This window comes from Anticarsia gemmatalis, chromosome 15, assembly GCF_050436995.1.
Source record: "Anticarsia gemmatalis isolate Benzon Research Colony breed Stoneville strain chromosome 15, ilAntGemm2 primary, whole genome shotgun sequence".
Lineage (NCBI taxonomy): Eukaryota > Metazoa > Arthropoda > Insecta > Lepidoptera > Erebidae > Anticarsia > Anticarsia gemmatalis.
The window spans coordinates 10,515,507-10,528,643 of NC_134759.1; the positions used below are offsets into that span (position 1 = coordinate 10,515,507).

General features: G+C 33.0%; 2 protein-coding genes across 3 annotated transcripts in view; one reads left to right on the forward strand and one right to left on the reverse strand.

The window, feature by feature from the left end:
• Window positions 1–718: 718 nt before the first annotated feature.
• On the forward strand, window positions 719–3,714 carry LOC142978878 (uncharacterized). The gene is made up of 4 exons (XM_076123483.1): window positions 719–1,034; window positions 2,205–2,419; window positions 2,722–2,832; window positions 3,347–3,714. Exons 1-4 carry the CDS (start codon window positions 906–908, stop codon window positions 3,561–3,563), a joined length of 672 nt encoding a protein of 223 aa, XP_075979598.1. The 5' UTR covers window positions 719–905; the 3' UTR covers window positions 3,564–3,714.
• A 1,235-nt stretch (window positions 3,715–4,949) lies between these two features.
• Window positions 4,950–13,137, reverse strand: part of nAChRalpha1 (nicotinic acetylcholine receptor alpha1) — a 232,386-nt gene continuing 224,198 nt past the window's right edge. For both annotated transcript variants that reach the window (XM_076123209.1, XM_076123210.1), the window contains one exon: window positions 4,950–13,072. In XM_076123209.1, the coding sequence (XP_075979324.1) occupies window positions 12,860–13,072 (213 nt within the window). In that variant the 3' untranslated portion in view covers window positions 4,950–12,859. The remainder of the gene's footprint in view (window positions 13,073–13,137) is intronic.

Sequence of the window (13,137 nt, forward strand, 5' to 3'; positions counted from 1 at the left end):
TATAAAAAAAAAGCGTTTTAGTTCTTACACCTTGACACTGGGAATTTGATACATGCAAAAGTTACCCACGTGGCCCAATTTCAGGCTGACCATGTTTAAATATTTTTTTCCCAAAATTAATTTGTTCAGCACGTCTATTCAAATCAAGGTTAACGTTGAAATTAATCAATAGTCATAAAATTAATTATATTTAACCAACCATTTCTCTCAAACTCGGTTTTCAAAACTACCGATTACCTGTTATCAATTTCGTGACCAAAAACGTCATTTTCTAAATTATATAGACCACTTCTGACTGTTCAATTATCACTATTGTGCTAAGAAGCCGTGAACACGTTTGAATGAAGATATACTCTTGCAACCGTTATGATATTCTCGAGGGATCTCCAAAACATGTGAAACTGAATCATTTCTTTTAAACAACATTATCCGAAAGGGCTTATTTTAGTGTAGTAATCTTATTTTTACTCGACTGCGTGACGCAAACGAGGGAAAAGTGTTTTTAATAAAAAAAAATAAACGTTAATGTTTTTAATGTTAATTTAGAAGTGATACCAATCTACAGAACATTTCTTGAAATGTTTTGTCAAATTGTCAAACATTTTGTGGTTACCTGATTCTTATTTGACAAAATCATTAGCAATACAGTGATCTGCATTTAAACAAGAATCAATACGAAACGTACTAATGTTTTTATTTTACAATAAATAAATTCGGTAAACAAAATATATCAGTAATATTTTCGAATTCATGTCAGTATGTCGTTTCGTGTCGACGCAGTTAGCTGTGCAACATGAAAATCACATACACCGTTACTAAGCTTAACCCGGTTTAAAAGCTAAGCCATATCTCCATTACTATACCCATCTATGGCACATGGTACACGAGTTTGAAAACATTCCAAAATGTATGTGAGATACAGTGTTCTGAATATTTTGATATTGGTATGCTTTTGTGGTTCTTCGGGAAATGGTTCGAAGATTCTCTCGAGGAGGAAACGGTATGTCGCGTTCCCTGAAGGCTCCAGTTTTTCGGTGAGTTGCTGTTTTATCTTTTATAATACTTCTATCTTTTGTGTTATTATAATGTTTTTATTCTTAGTACTTGTGTTGAAAAGGTTAAATTATTGCTATTGCTAGCTTAGAACAGATTTTTCATTTACAATCTAATACCGCTTTTTCATTGCAAAAAAAAAATTTTAGGAAATTATAATATGTAAGTGTTATTATGTAAGTGTAATCAATGACGCATGGAAACACTAACATTGGAATTAAGTTAAGTAACAGAGCAAAACGTTTATTTAACCTTACATCGTTCATGTTACTTTTATAATCGCAAGTATCGATTTGACTCTAACAGATAGAACATTTTTGATTTGTTTTCATCACTTTTTCCTTTGCCAGACACTATTCCGTTCTAATGTTCAATTGCAATATCTTTGCACATTACTCTATTCCCTTCGCTATCACACTCGATACATTCTATCTGATTGGTTATAATTGGATATTTTACAACCACTGGAGTTTTAGATACATTACACGAATTCTTTTAGATAAAGAAAGCAGCAAGAGTCATAAAACTTGGTGGATTACTTACTTTTCACAATTTTATATTCAAAAAATTTTGAAGAGCACTTTTATGTTTTACATACGATTTACGAGCGTCGTATATTCATATTTTTTCTCACATATCATTTCTGTTTATCCGGCAACTTTTATTACAGTATCATGCACGTTGCACGCTCTGAAGTATACAGATGAAAGAAAGTAGAGAATTGTTTTGTTTTGTATAATATTTGGGTTTTAAATGGCAACAATTAAGTGTAACATCTAACAAAATAGTTTTACCCTTTTATTTATGTACTTATCGCGTTTTTAATTGTCAACCTGGTGTTAAGGGTATTCAAGCCGCCAGAAGGTCTTTGAATATAATATGTATCTTACTTTCTCAGCACTATAAAAATAGATATAGCTACATTAGCTACCCAGGTTTACTATAGACACTATTGAATACCAAACTGTAAGTGTAATTTAAACATAAAAGATGTTATCATTCGATTCACGCCACAATAAACTTCAAATGTCTTTTCAAGTCCTTGCCAGTAGCTGTGGCAGTAGTATGTATTACTACTACTATTGTGAGTACGGTGTACTTTTTACTAAAAGAAATATACTTACAATAACAAAAGATGTTCTAAATTCCAGTGTGCCGGTTGCGTCACAGTCGGCGTAATCGGCCAGCCAGCCCCCAGTTCATCCCCAGGTATCTTGACATGGGGTCTAAACTGGGGTATTGCGTACGAGCTGCCAAACTCCACTGAAACCTCAGCCTTCTACAGAAGATTTAAAGGAAGAAGGCCTATGGAACAGAGGAGGAGTCGCAGAGAACTTTATAGGAAGTTGGAGACGGTGATAGACAGGTAAGTTTGAAAGTGGCTTTTATTTGCTGCAATTATCCTATGTTTCGAAGGAAAATGTTTTCTTTAGGAGGATGAAGGATCAAACTGTTCTGCGACGCGGTCTATTTAAGACTACAACTAAAAAAACGTTAACAGTATCTTACTAGTATCTCAAGTTTTCAACTATCTCTGCATTATTATGCTTAATTTCGAATAAATTAATGGTTTAGCCTCAGGGTAACAGACATACAGATTGTATTAGGTATAACATTGGTGAGTGTAATACGTAGTAACTAATGATTATTTTTGACTTATAATTTCAGCATGGGCTACAGCGGGAGAGAGTGCGTCTTGAAGACTTTGTGCGAGACAACGCAGAGACTCGTGCCTCATGGTGGAAATATGATTGAAGAAATGTTCAGAACTTTGTTTACGTAAGTACCTAATAGCTAAGAACAATGTTTTTTTTCACGTTACAATCTTGTTTGTGCTCACAAGAGACTAAAAATCAAAATTTATGGTAATGCAATGGCCCAAGTATTAACTGAGGATTTCGTAAAACTTGACTTATAAAGTGCACAAAGTGCCTCTTTCCGTTAGTGCTCTCATCTGACAGAACCATGTTTATGTTTCATCTATACTAATATTATAAAGCTGTAGAGTTTGTTTGTTTATTTGTTTGTTTCAACGCGCTAATCTCAGGAACTACTGGTCCGATTTGTAAAATTTATTTCAGTGTTAAATAGCCCATTTATCGAGGAAGGCTATATAGGCTATATTATTATATCATCACGCTACGACCAATAGGAGCAGAGTACGAGTAAAAAATGTTACAAAAACGGGGAAAATTTTGACGCATGCTCTCTTATGTTGCAAGCGAAGTTGCGCGGGTCAGCTAGTTTATTATATTTGTAAGATGTATTTAAAACCCTTTTACTATGTTTTCAGGATGCCAATAACCAAGTTGATATCATCAGAGCCGATAGAACACGCGATCTACGACTCAGCCCAACGCCTCGGGAAGATTCTGGACAATTGTGATCAGTTCAAATGTCCTATATCATTAGTAGACCTTGTTCAAGGGTATTATAACGCTCCTTCACCCAATGTGAATATTGCTATGAAACCCTGGGCACTGTTTAGTAATAGTTTTAGAAATAAGTAACTGGTATAAGTAGTAGCTTATCTTTCTGTTTCGATACTGTTGCTTGTGTTCATTTGAGCTTGCCTGTACCTCGATTCTCTACCAATATCGACTACCGACAACCGGCTAGCCATCGAAATTTTGATATTTAGAATGTACTACCAAAATGCTTCCTACGACACCCGTCAGAGGCGCTGATCAGATTTTCATACAAAATTTCTCGATGACAGGTCGGTTGTCGGTATTCGATAGTAGTAGAGAATCGAGCTACTGTATAATAGATTTTTGTTTGTTTATATTAACCTGTTATAAAATGAAACTGAGGCCAGGGGTATATGAAATGCAAAATATGTTTTGCTGTTAATATTGGTTTTAGGGTGGTATAACTAAGCTCCAATGAGAAAAAGCAGTTGCCTGATTTAATAGAAATCTAAACTTTCCCATTACGTCTTATTGGATATGTAAAGCGAAATCAAATTCTGCGGGCTTATCACGTATCTCATTTGACAACTAGTGTACGTCAAATAGATGGTCACTATTCAGTACATTGCTGCTTTGATATAACGTGTTAATCACTTTAATCTAAGAAACAAAACAATGTACAGCAAATTGGTTTTCTAATATTTGTCATAATATGAAATACGTGATAGCCCTCGTGGGACTAATAATCTCATAGGTAATATATAATCTAGCAGCAGAAAGAGTCTTAGCTATGTAAAAGTATCCCACAAGAACCCCTAACTAGTAGTTTGGCGCAGTGGTTAAAGTGGTCACCTCGCCGCAATAACCGTAGCGCCGCGTGTGGTGGGTTCGAATCCCACCCGGAACAAATCTTTGTGTGATGAGCACGAGCATTTGTTCTGAGCCTGGATGTTATTGTATCTATATAAATGTATTTAGAAGTATATAAGTATGTTTATTAGTTATTTGGTTGCCATTGTACAAGCTCTGCTTAGTTTGGAATCAAATGACCGTGTGTGAGTTGTCCAATTATGTTTATATTAATGTTTTCACTTTCCATCAAGGGGGTATCTTATGAGTTAAATTGGATTCTAATTAGTATATTGGACTTTAAGCTATTTTAATTGGAGTAGAAATATATCATTTTAGCATTGTTTGCTAAACGCTTTAAACGGTATTAATGTTAAACCTTTAACTTGTAAAATTATTTAATGGTTCCTTGATTTGACTTGACTTGAAGTATGCTTACGGAAGTAAAACTTGCTTCTTTTTTGTAAATTGTTCCTTCATAATATTACTTTTATATGATTAGTTTATATTAGAATTGTGTGTAATCCATGTGTTCAGTTTTGTGTAATTGTAAGTAAATAGGGAATAAACAAAAAAATGTGGAATGAAACGCATTAGTTTATTATTAACGCATAACATTTAATATTTATAGTTCATATTTATAATACATTTCAATGTTAGCAGTAAGAAGTCATGAGTGTATTCATAATGGTAATGGTAGTGCTTGATTTTTGATTTTTAATTAACATTACAAAATGGGACTTAAACTTTAAACCTTAAAAGCTAAATTATTTATTTTTTTATTATGTATATTATTTCGCCTTACAATAACTTTGCAATCACCTAAAGTTTATTTATAATAGTTGCTTAAAGACTATTTATTACAATTTCATAGAGTTCCATAAATTATTGAGCTATTATGACTTAAAAGTACAATACGAATATTATTATATTTATATATGTATATTATAGCATAGTGCATAAATCTTAAAAGTATTAAGTGGCAATGATTTCGTGATACAAGTGACCGAACAGTGAAGTTCCGTGCACACTGACGCGTCGCGCCACGACGCAGACTGTTCGAAGCTGACTGTATGCTTAACTACACCATCTTTAAAAACGTCAAAAAACACGCGCCTAATTTATTCCATTTTTGCCTAAACGACTTATATCCCTAACCACTCCTTTCCAAAAGGTATATACAAGTCAGCTGTCTATCTAATCGTAGTTTTCTTCACGTTTACGTCAGTATGAACGGAACTTTAGTCAACTATTTTTCTAACACTAAACGTGACTATTCGAGAACATTCTCATAGAAGTCTATTATTGTATGACGTAATATTACAATACCTTAATATTAAAATAAATTATTATTTAGGAATTCACTCTCATGTAACTATCTAACCTATATTTTGTATTATTAGTGTGGTGTTCGTTTGCATAATGTCATTTTCACCAGTCAGATTGTTTTTGTGGCACTTGTAGATTATACCAGATAATTTATATGATCAATAAATATAATATAATATTAAATATATACGTACCAATAATAGTATTATACGCAATACATATAATAGAATACACATATATAATTTAAATGTTATTGAATAAGTAAATATGTTTATAATTCGATGGATATTATAATGATATTGAGCATTTCGGTTCGGTATGAGTTTCGTAGAACAGGTGTTGTTTTTGTAGTACATTGAGCAACTTAGTTTCAATCAAACATTTATACTACCAATGGACTTAGAAATTTAGTTATGATATTTCAAGTCAGGTGGTACGAACATAGTGATATCTTTAGCTGTAGTATTAATTACGCAAAGTGACTATTGCTTGTATTTTTGAGTTCACTTTTTATTAACCGCCAATCGTGTAAAACACCTTTGGCTCCAATTATCGTAATATATATATAATATAATTATATATTATAATATAGTATGATAAGTATATGAAATATTACATTAAATATAATGAATACAGATAAATATTGATAGACACATATAAATAGATAATATGGGTAGTAAAAATCACATAATTAATTGGCATTCATCTTCAAGCGCCACACACCCAACCACCGTTACTCTTGACGAGAAAGGTGTAAAATAATTCAATAATCAACATAAAAATTACCATTATACCTAGTAATAAAGGACATTAATTACACTTAATATTATAGAGAGACGAAAGGTCCACTTATTCTATGTCGTTACGACAAATAATTACATACTTAATTAACCAGTTATGATTGCTTTCAATATAAATTAATACACCTTAAATACAAGTCCGAGGACAAATACAAAAGAACTAACTTTAGTTAATCAACTAATCTTATCGAAGCACACAAGAAAGTACAACCTAAATTATTATGAATTGCGTGTTACCGTGGTAAAGATTTTCATCAATACATTGTCCAAAATATACGTCTTTTGTTGCCTCCACACTTCTAAGGAACGATTTCCTTAGCTGTTGACTATCGAAATCTGGCTGGCTATCGAGAAATGCTGTTTGAAAATCTGATCAGCACCCCTAGCGGATAGCGTAAGAACTAACTATTAATTCAGTTTATTTTAAATGTCAAATTCTTGATACTCGTAAGTACTGGCTGTTGAAGATCACGCTACAGTTACTTATTGTGGCGTGATAATATGACTATAACAACGTTTGGCAACCTCTTGTTGTTATATTTAAATGACGTTTTTGCAAAATTTTACAATTACGATAAGATTGTACGAGCAACATTTTGTTCATGTATTGCAGTTAATTTCACAGCAATCTGATTTTCTTCTGGCATAGTCGAGTTTGTCATTGTTAAATTGATAGTTGGATTTAAGTTTAATAGGGTTCATAGCATGAAAATCCGTAACAGTAGTCCTATAAACATTCCAATCTTTTCCACGGTAAAAAGCGTGAGACCATAACTAATAAAATAAGGCACAAAAAACTTCAAATATAATTAACAATTAAATAACACCTTTTATGGATGCTGACTGTTTTATATACAAAATAAATTAATGTCAAACTGTAATACGATTGCATTAAAATGCTTATTAAGTAGCTATTTCAATTGACACAATCAATGCATTTAATGAGAATTCGTTACGCATTTTGTTTGGTACTTTTGATCGACCATTTTAATATAGTGAAAATGTCTTTAATGGTCGTTTTTGTTACCCGATGTTTTAGCCTACATACATAAATTTTAAATGCTTGCCTTGTTTAATTTAAAATTGGTTTGGTGTGTAAAATATTTTCTTATTATTATATTTCATTGATTTTTGGAGCAATAAGTATGAGTTCTTGCGTTTTGTTATATGGTATCTTAGGATTGTCCGATTTATATAATTGCATGGATATATAAATATTTCTGAGCAGTTTTTAACAGGGTTTTCAAAGTAATGTTTTGAAATGTTTCAAAAGTCAGCATCGATATAAGGCTACAATATAATACATGCTGTACACATGAGAGAAGGAAGTGTCGAGTTGATAGTGGTATTTATTTCTGTATTTACATCTAATCGTGTTGGAAGCTCAACGCAAATTTCGTGTGGTTTCATCTACTTATTTATTACACAATTATTTTTATATTCTATATTATGTGTTAAACTAGAAAATAAAAACGACAGTAGAGAAATAATAACAGCTTAAGTTAGGATTAGTAGTTAAAAGTTTTGCTTGCAGCGGTCCGTGTGTAAAGGTCATTGACATTTTGGCAGTTTTAACAACTTTTTAATGAGATTAATCCCGTTGACGGTTAACTACAGTAACTCCTGAAAGCCTGGGTCAACAATACTTTTGCAGTTGCTTTAATATTCGAGATTATTTTGGTAACATCCAGAATACGTTCATGGAAATCTTCGCTAGCTTATTAGTATATTATTATGTCCTAAAATTATGTAATTGTGGTGTTAATATTAATATTAAGACTTCGTTTCTATTTTATATGTTCACAGCCTTCGCTATTTATGACATATTTCATCATTATTGTCTGAGCTTAAATTCTTGCAACTGTATTTATGTAAGGAGTGAGCAACTTACATTCTTATTTTAGGTTTTTATTCGATAATATTGGCTTTTTGTGTTGCAGGAGATTTGTATTGTGTTCTGTCAACAGTAATTACAATCATTTGTATCTGTCAGTTCGGACCACTGCTCGCATTAGTGAAAATAATGATAGAGGAAAAGTTACAGGTGAAATTAGTTGTTTAGACACAGAGAACCAAATAACTAATGAAGGTAATAAAATTAACAAATTATATCGAGGTACAGAATAGACAAACAATAATACCTTACGTCACTTTGGAAGACGTTCGATTAAACATGCCAATACGCCTAACTTACATGAGTATTTATAGGTATATAGTATTTATATGTAAAGATTAAGATAAACGATCCAAAAAAGCCAACGAAAGGTAACGTGCAATAAAGCATATCCAAAAAGGTGTCGTAGAAGAAATGACTATACGAAATTCTAGATTTCGATGAACCTAATTATAAAGCGTTACGGATTATTATACTGACTTCCTTCCAAATAATATTAAATTTACATGTAAGAGAAAACAAATGCATTATGAACTAAAGTGAAGATCTTACTGATGTACCAACATTTACTGACGAAGCAAAGGTCGATAACACTACCGCATCCATCCACTACTTCTACTTTAGCACTAAAGGTAACTTGAAAGGAATGTAGAAAAATAACTTGTCAATTATAAATATTATTTAAATTTCTATGTTGATCTGCTATATTTACACGTCAACATTTCGGTTAAGTTGATTTCTTAAAATTATTGACAGCCATGTGATAGCTGACTATGAGTTTACAACTCGATACCCGATGTAGACAAACTTGCTGTTAAATAATAACACTACGTACAACATTCGACTAATAAATAATAACAATTGATTAATAAACATAACAATAAATCTATTCTATTCTTAAGGATAACACATATTTGGCACGATTCCAACCTTTTGAGTTCAAAAATAACGGAACAAATAGTTGAGGGTAAATAACAAATTTCTCTGACACCGCGTCGCCAAGTTGACTCATTCGTCGACTAACTCTAAAAACACTGAGAAGCTAATCATTTATTATAATAATATACCACTTAATATTAATTATACAATACCCATTTTTAATCTTATTGACGAGTGTTTTCTAGCATTTGAGTTTATTGTTTTTTATTACCTATCTAAATGTCAATTATATGACAAAGTTCACTACTTCACTTACCCGTTTATCACCCGAAATATTAATAATTATGCAGACATTTTGATCTGCGTCTAACAATTGTTAAAAGATAAAACGTGACACATTAATATTCGAAAGCATAACGCAAAAGGTCTTTTAGACGAAGTAACAGACTGAGATCTGGTCGTATACTGACAATTCAGAGCAACCCAGCATCGACTCTGAAACAAGGACACCGCTATAGAGTGTATATAGCGCTATCCTTTTCTAACAGCGGAATTTGGATCGCCTTAACGTCAGAGGGACCTGAGATCAACACAAATGTAACTTTTGAGTAAATGCATCTACATTGTGTAACATTGGTTATATATTTGGAGCTTCGGCAAAGAGTACGAAACATAATAAATTCACAGATTTGATTTTGTCATGACGAACGTTACAAGTTTTTGCCCTGATTTTTGTATCTCAAGTAAATGTACGGTTTCAACTTAAGTAGTGCGTACACAAGATTTAAGCTCATCTTTCTATGACAGAATAAAAAATCTATTGAGAGATATTTAGTATCGATTCCACATGATTCATTCCAGGTTTACTTTTTACGGCGTATTTAGTTTTTATATAAGTTCGAATAACATCAAATTATTTTATATACATAGATACAAAAATCAGGGTTAATTTTGTCAAAGCAACTCGGAATTAAGATATTGGAATAAACTTAATACCAAAGTACTGGGTCTTTAATCGTTGTATCGACATAGCTCACCAATTTTCAACAATTAAGATCGACTATTAGCAACGTAAAGAGTTATTGAAAAAAATGTATACTATATCGTTGCAAAATATAGCCCAGAGGCCTAACTCACTTCCTTCACTTCCAATCATACTACACTTAGCTCCAAAGTTCACGGTTGAAGTATATATACAATGCCCTGGCTTATTTCTAAACGTTTCATACAGTACGTCATTCATTTCTAAACACATTACCCTATGGTGTTTTAGAAAATCTAACTATTATTAATTTGCAGTCATATAAAAATAACAACAGACCGTTTTACCTAGCAAATATCTACAATAAAAGTTCGGATGATTACGGAATAGTGTGGGAAGCCTGTGGACTTAACTAATTTATTGATAAATAGTTCGTAATACTAAATTGGTGTGTTTCGGTGGTGCAATAGCACTTTCCTACTTTTTATTTTTAACCGACGTGAATGTGTAAATTAGAAAAATTAATATTTAGTTTGAGGATACATTACAATTCCATCCGAGAATTCCTTCGAAGAGTTTGTTATATTAGAGCCAGTTCGTAAGTGATACAGCGGTTATCGTAACTTCTGCTAATATTTAACATCGTTCAACCTTTAGCGAGCTTTCCACGACGTCTAATACGTTAGACCGTTTTTCTAGTTTTATTTACGTATCATCTAAGTCTAGACTAGCCATTGTTTATGCGTTACCCCGACACGAACAGCTATACACATTCAATAACACTTATAATTACGAAGACGAACCACACAAAACAATTTGATTTTTTTAATTTATTTTACAATATCCATCCCTGTTTTCCTAACTGCTCGCTGTGGATTTTTTTCATCATTAATATCAATAACTCTGAGTTTATCTAAGTAATTATCTAATAAACATTATCATGATTTACTTTGACATATCAAATACGCGGCTCGAAATATTTTTTTTATTACTTTAGACTGCTACAAATATCCTACAGAATGGGTTGAAGTGAGGTAAAAACGCTTCACGCGTCCGTCACAAACAATATTCAAATATAAATAAACCGTGAGTCATGACTTCAAGAAACGCAAGGTAATATCTAATAAGAGACTAATCTAGGTACAAATTAATATAATGTTACCTAAGTTACTTACTAAAGTCACAAACCTCAACAATGATTTATCATCTAATAGTGTTTAGTGGTAAAGTGCCGATAAGTGAGTAAAGACTTTACATTCGGTGAAAATTTGTGAGAAATATAAATCAGGAGACATTCGTGTACTAAATTTACCCTGTACTCTAGGATTTATAGTGAAATTACTGTTAACATTAACATTACGGGAGAGGTGTAACGGCGCGCCCGACTCTCTACCGCACGTGCGCAGGCGCGCACTCAACTTAAGCTTTAACATTGTGAATTTATCAGTCATTACATTTTTGGGCAAGCATTCGTTTTACTTCTTATAAATACATCAGAATATATTCAAGCGAATCCGAAAAGATACACCTAACGTCAATTAAATTAGCGCGCATAGAAAAACAACTTCGTGTGTTGGCAAACTTCGGAACTGTGACGTCACGCTTCATGGATTTGGCACTCCGTATTAAAAAATCTAATAAAACAAGTTATCGAACTACCTAAGAATACCCGACCTTTATAAAAATGTTTTTTTTTTTACAATTGGCAGTCAATTGTGTTACACAAATATATCTAGTAAATTAATTTATCACCATCGCGATGTGACTATCAACTATTTGGCTTTATGATAAGTGTTCCTTACGATGTACTGATGACTAGGCTTTTAACCTAATTGTATCTACAATCCCTTATGACATTACTACTAAAGGGGAATTATTACCATTCGTCAATAATCGATATTGTCCTTATGATTTTTACGCGAGTACGCAGTTTATCAAATATTATATAATGTATAATTCAAATTTATTACATCATAATTAAGTACATAATCTAAATAGTCCGGCTCTCATCGAGGACGTTTGCTCGTAACTATTATTATAAATGTTGATGCTAATCGACGTTTGATTGAATATTACCACTTTACAATACTTAGACATTACGAATTTGAGCTCGATTTATTCGAAGTAAACCTTAATAGTAATTATCTATTACATTATTATGTCTGTTAACGTTCTGAAAATGAATACGTACTATCGCAAGAAATAAATACAAACACCTAAAGATAAACTGTACAATGTTTGTGCGCTCATATCAAATTATTACCTGGAAAAGAAACTTCCGTTAATAAATGTAAATCAATACGTTCGCTTAAAGTATAAACGTTCAATACAGCGATTCTAATATAAAAATAGTTGCGGCGGATTCGGCGTCAACACAAAACGGCCGTTGCTTGAGGTCGCTGCGACATTCGAACATCGACGGACACTGTCTCGACATCGAGTTTATTATCTTTCTATATAAAAAGACGGCTTTGGATACGCTAACGGCGTGTACACGTCCTTCAGCGCACCGGGCGCTTGGCACCACACTGAGCACAAAAACACTTAGTTCTCGCCTAGCAGTTCCCAACTGGGAGCTTTACATAGATCATCCGTGCCACCACATGACGATCAGCTCCCAGAACGTCTTCGGCGGCGAGTGGCCGAAGACGTAAGACGAATTTCAGAGACCCGGGTCCCCTTCGGAGCCCATCTTTAGCAGCTCCAACTTCTTCTTGGCGATCTTTGAGTATAGAATGTCGATCGGCTTCGTGTTGTCATAAAATGTGGGCGCTCTGAAGATGATAAGCGCAGTTCCGAGCACGCAGGCTATCGTGAACGCGAACAGGAAGATTCTATCCAATACCATCGCTACGTACTTCCAGTCATCCTCCACCTAAAACATAATACTGTCATTTAGATGCTGTCAGATAAGCCCTCTACAGCTCCCTACAGTGAAGG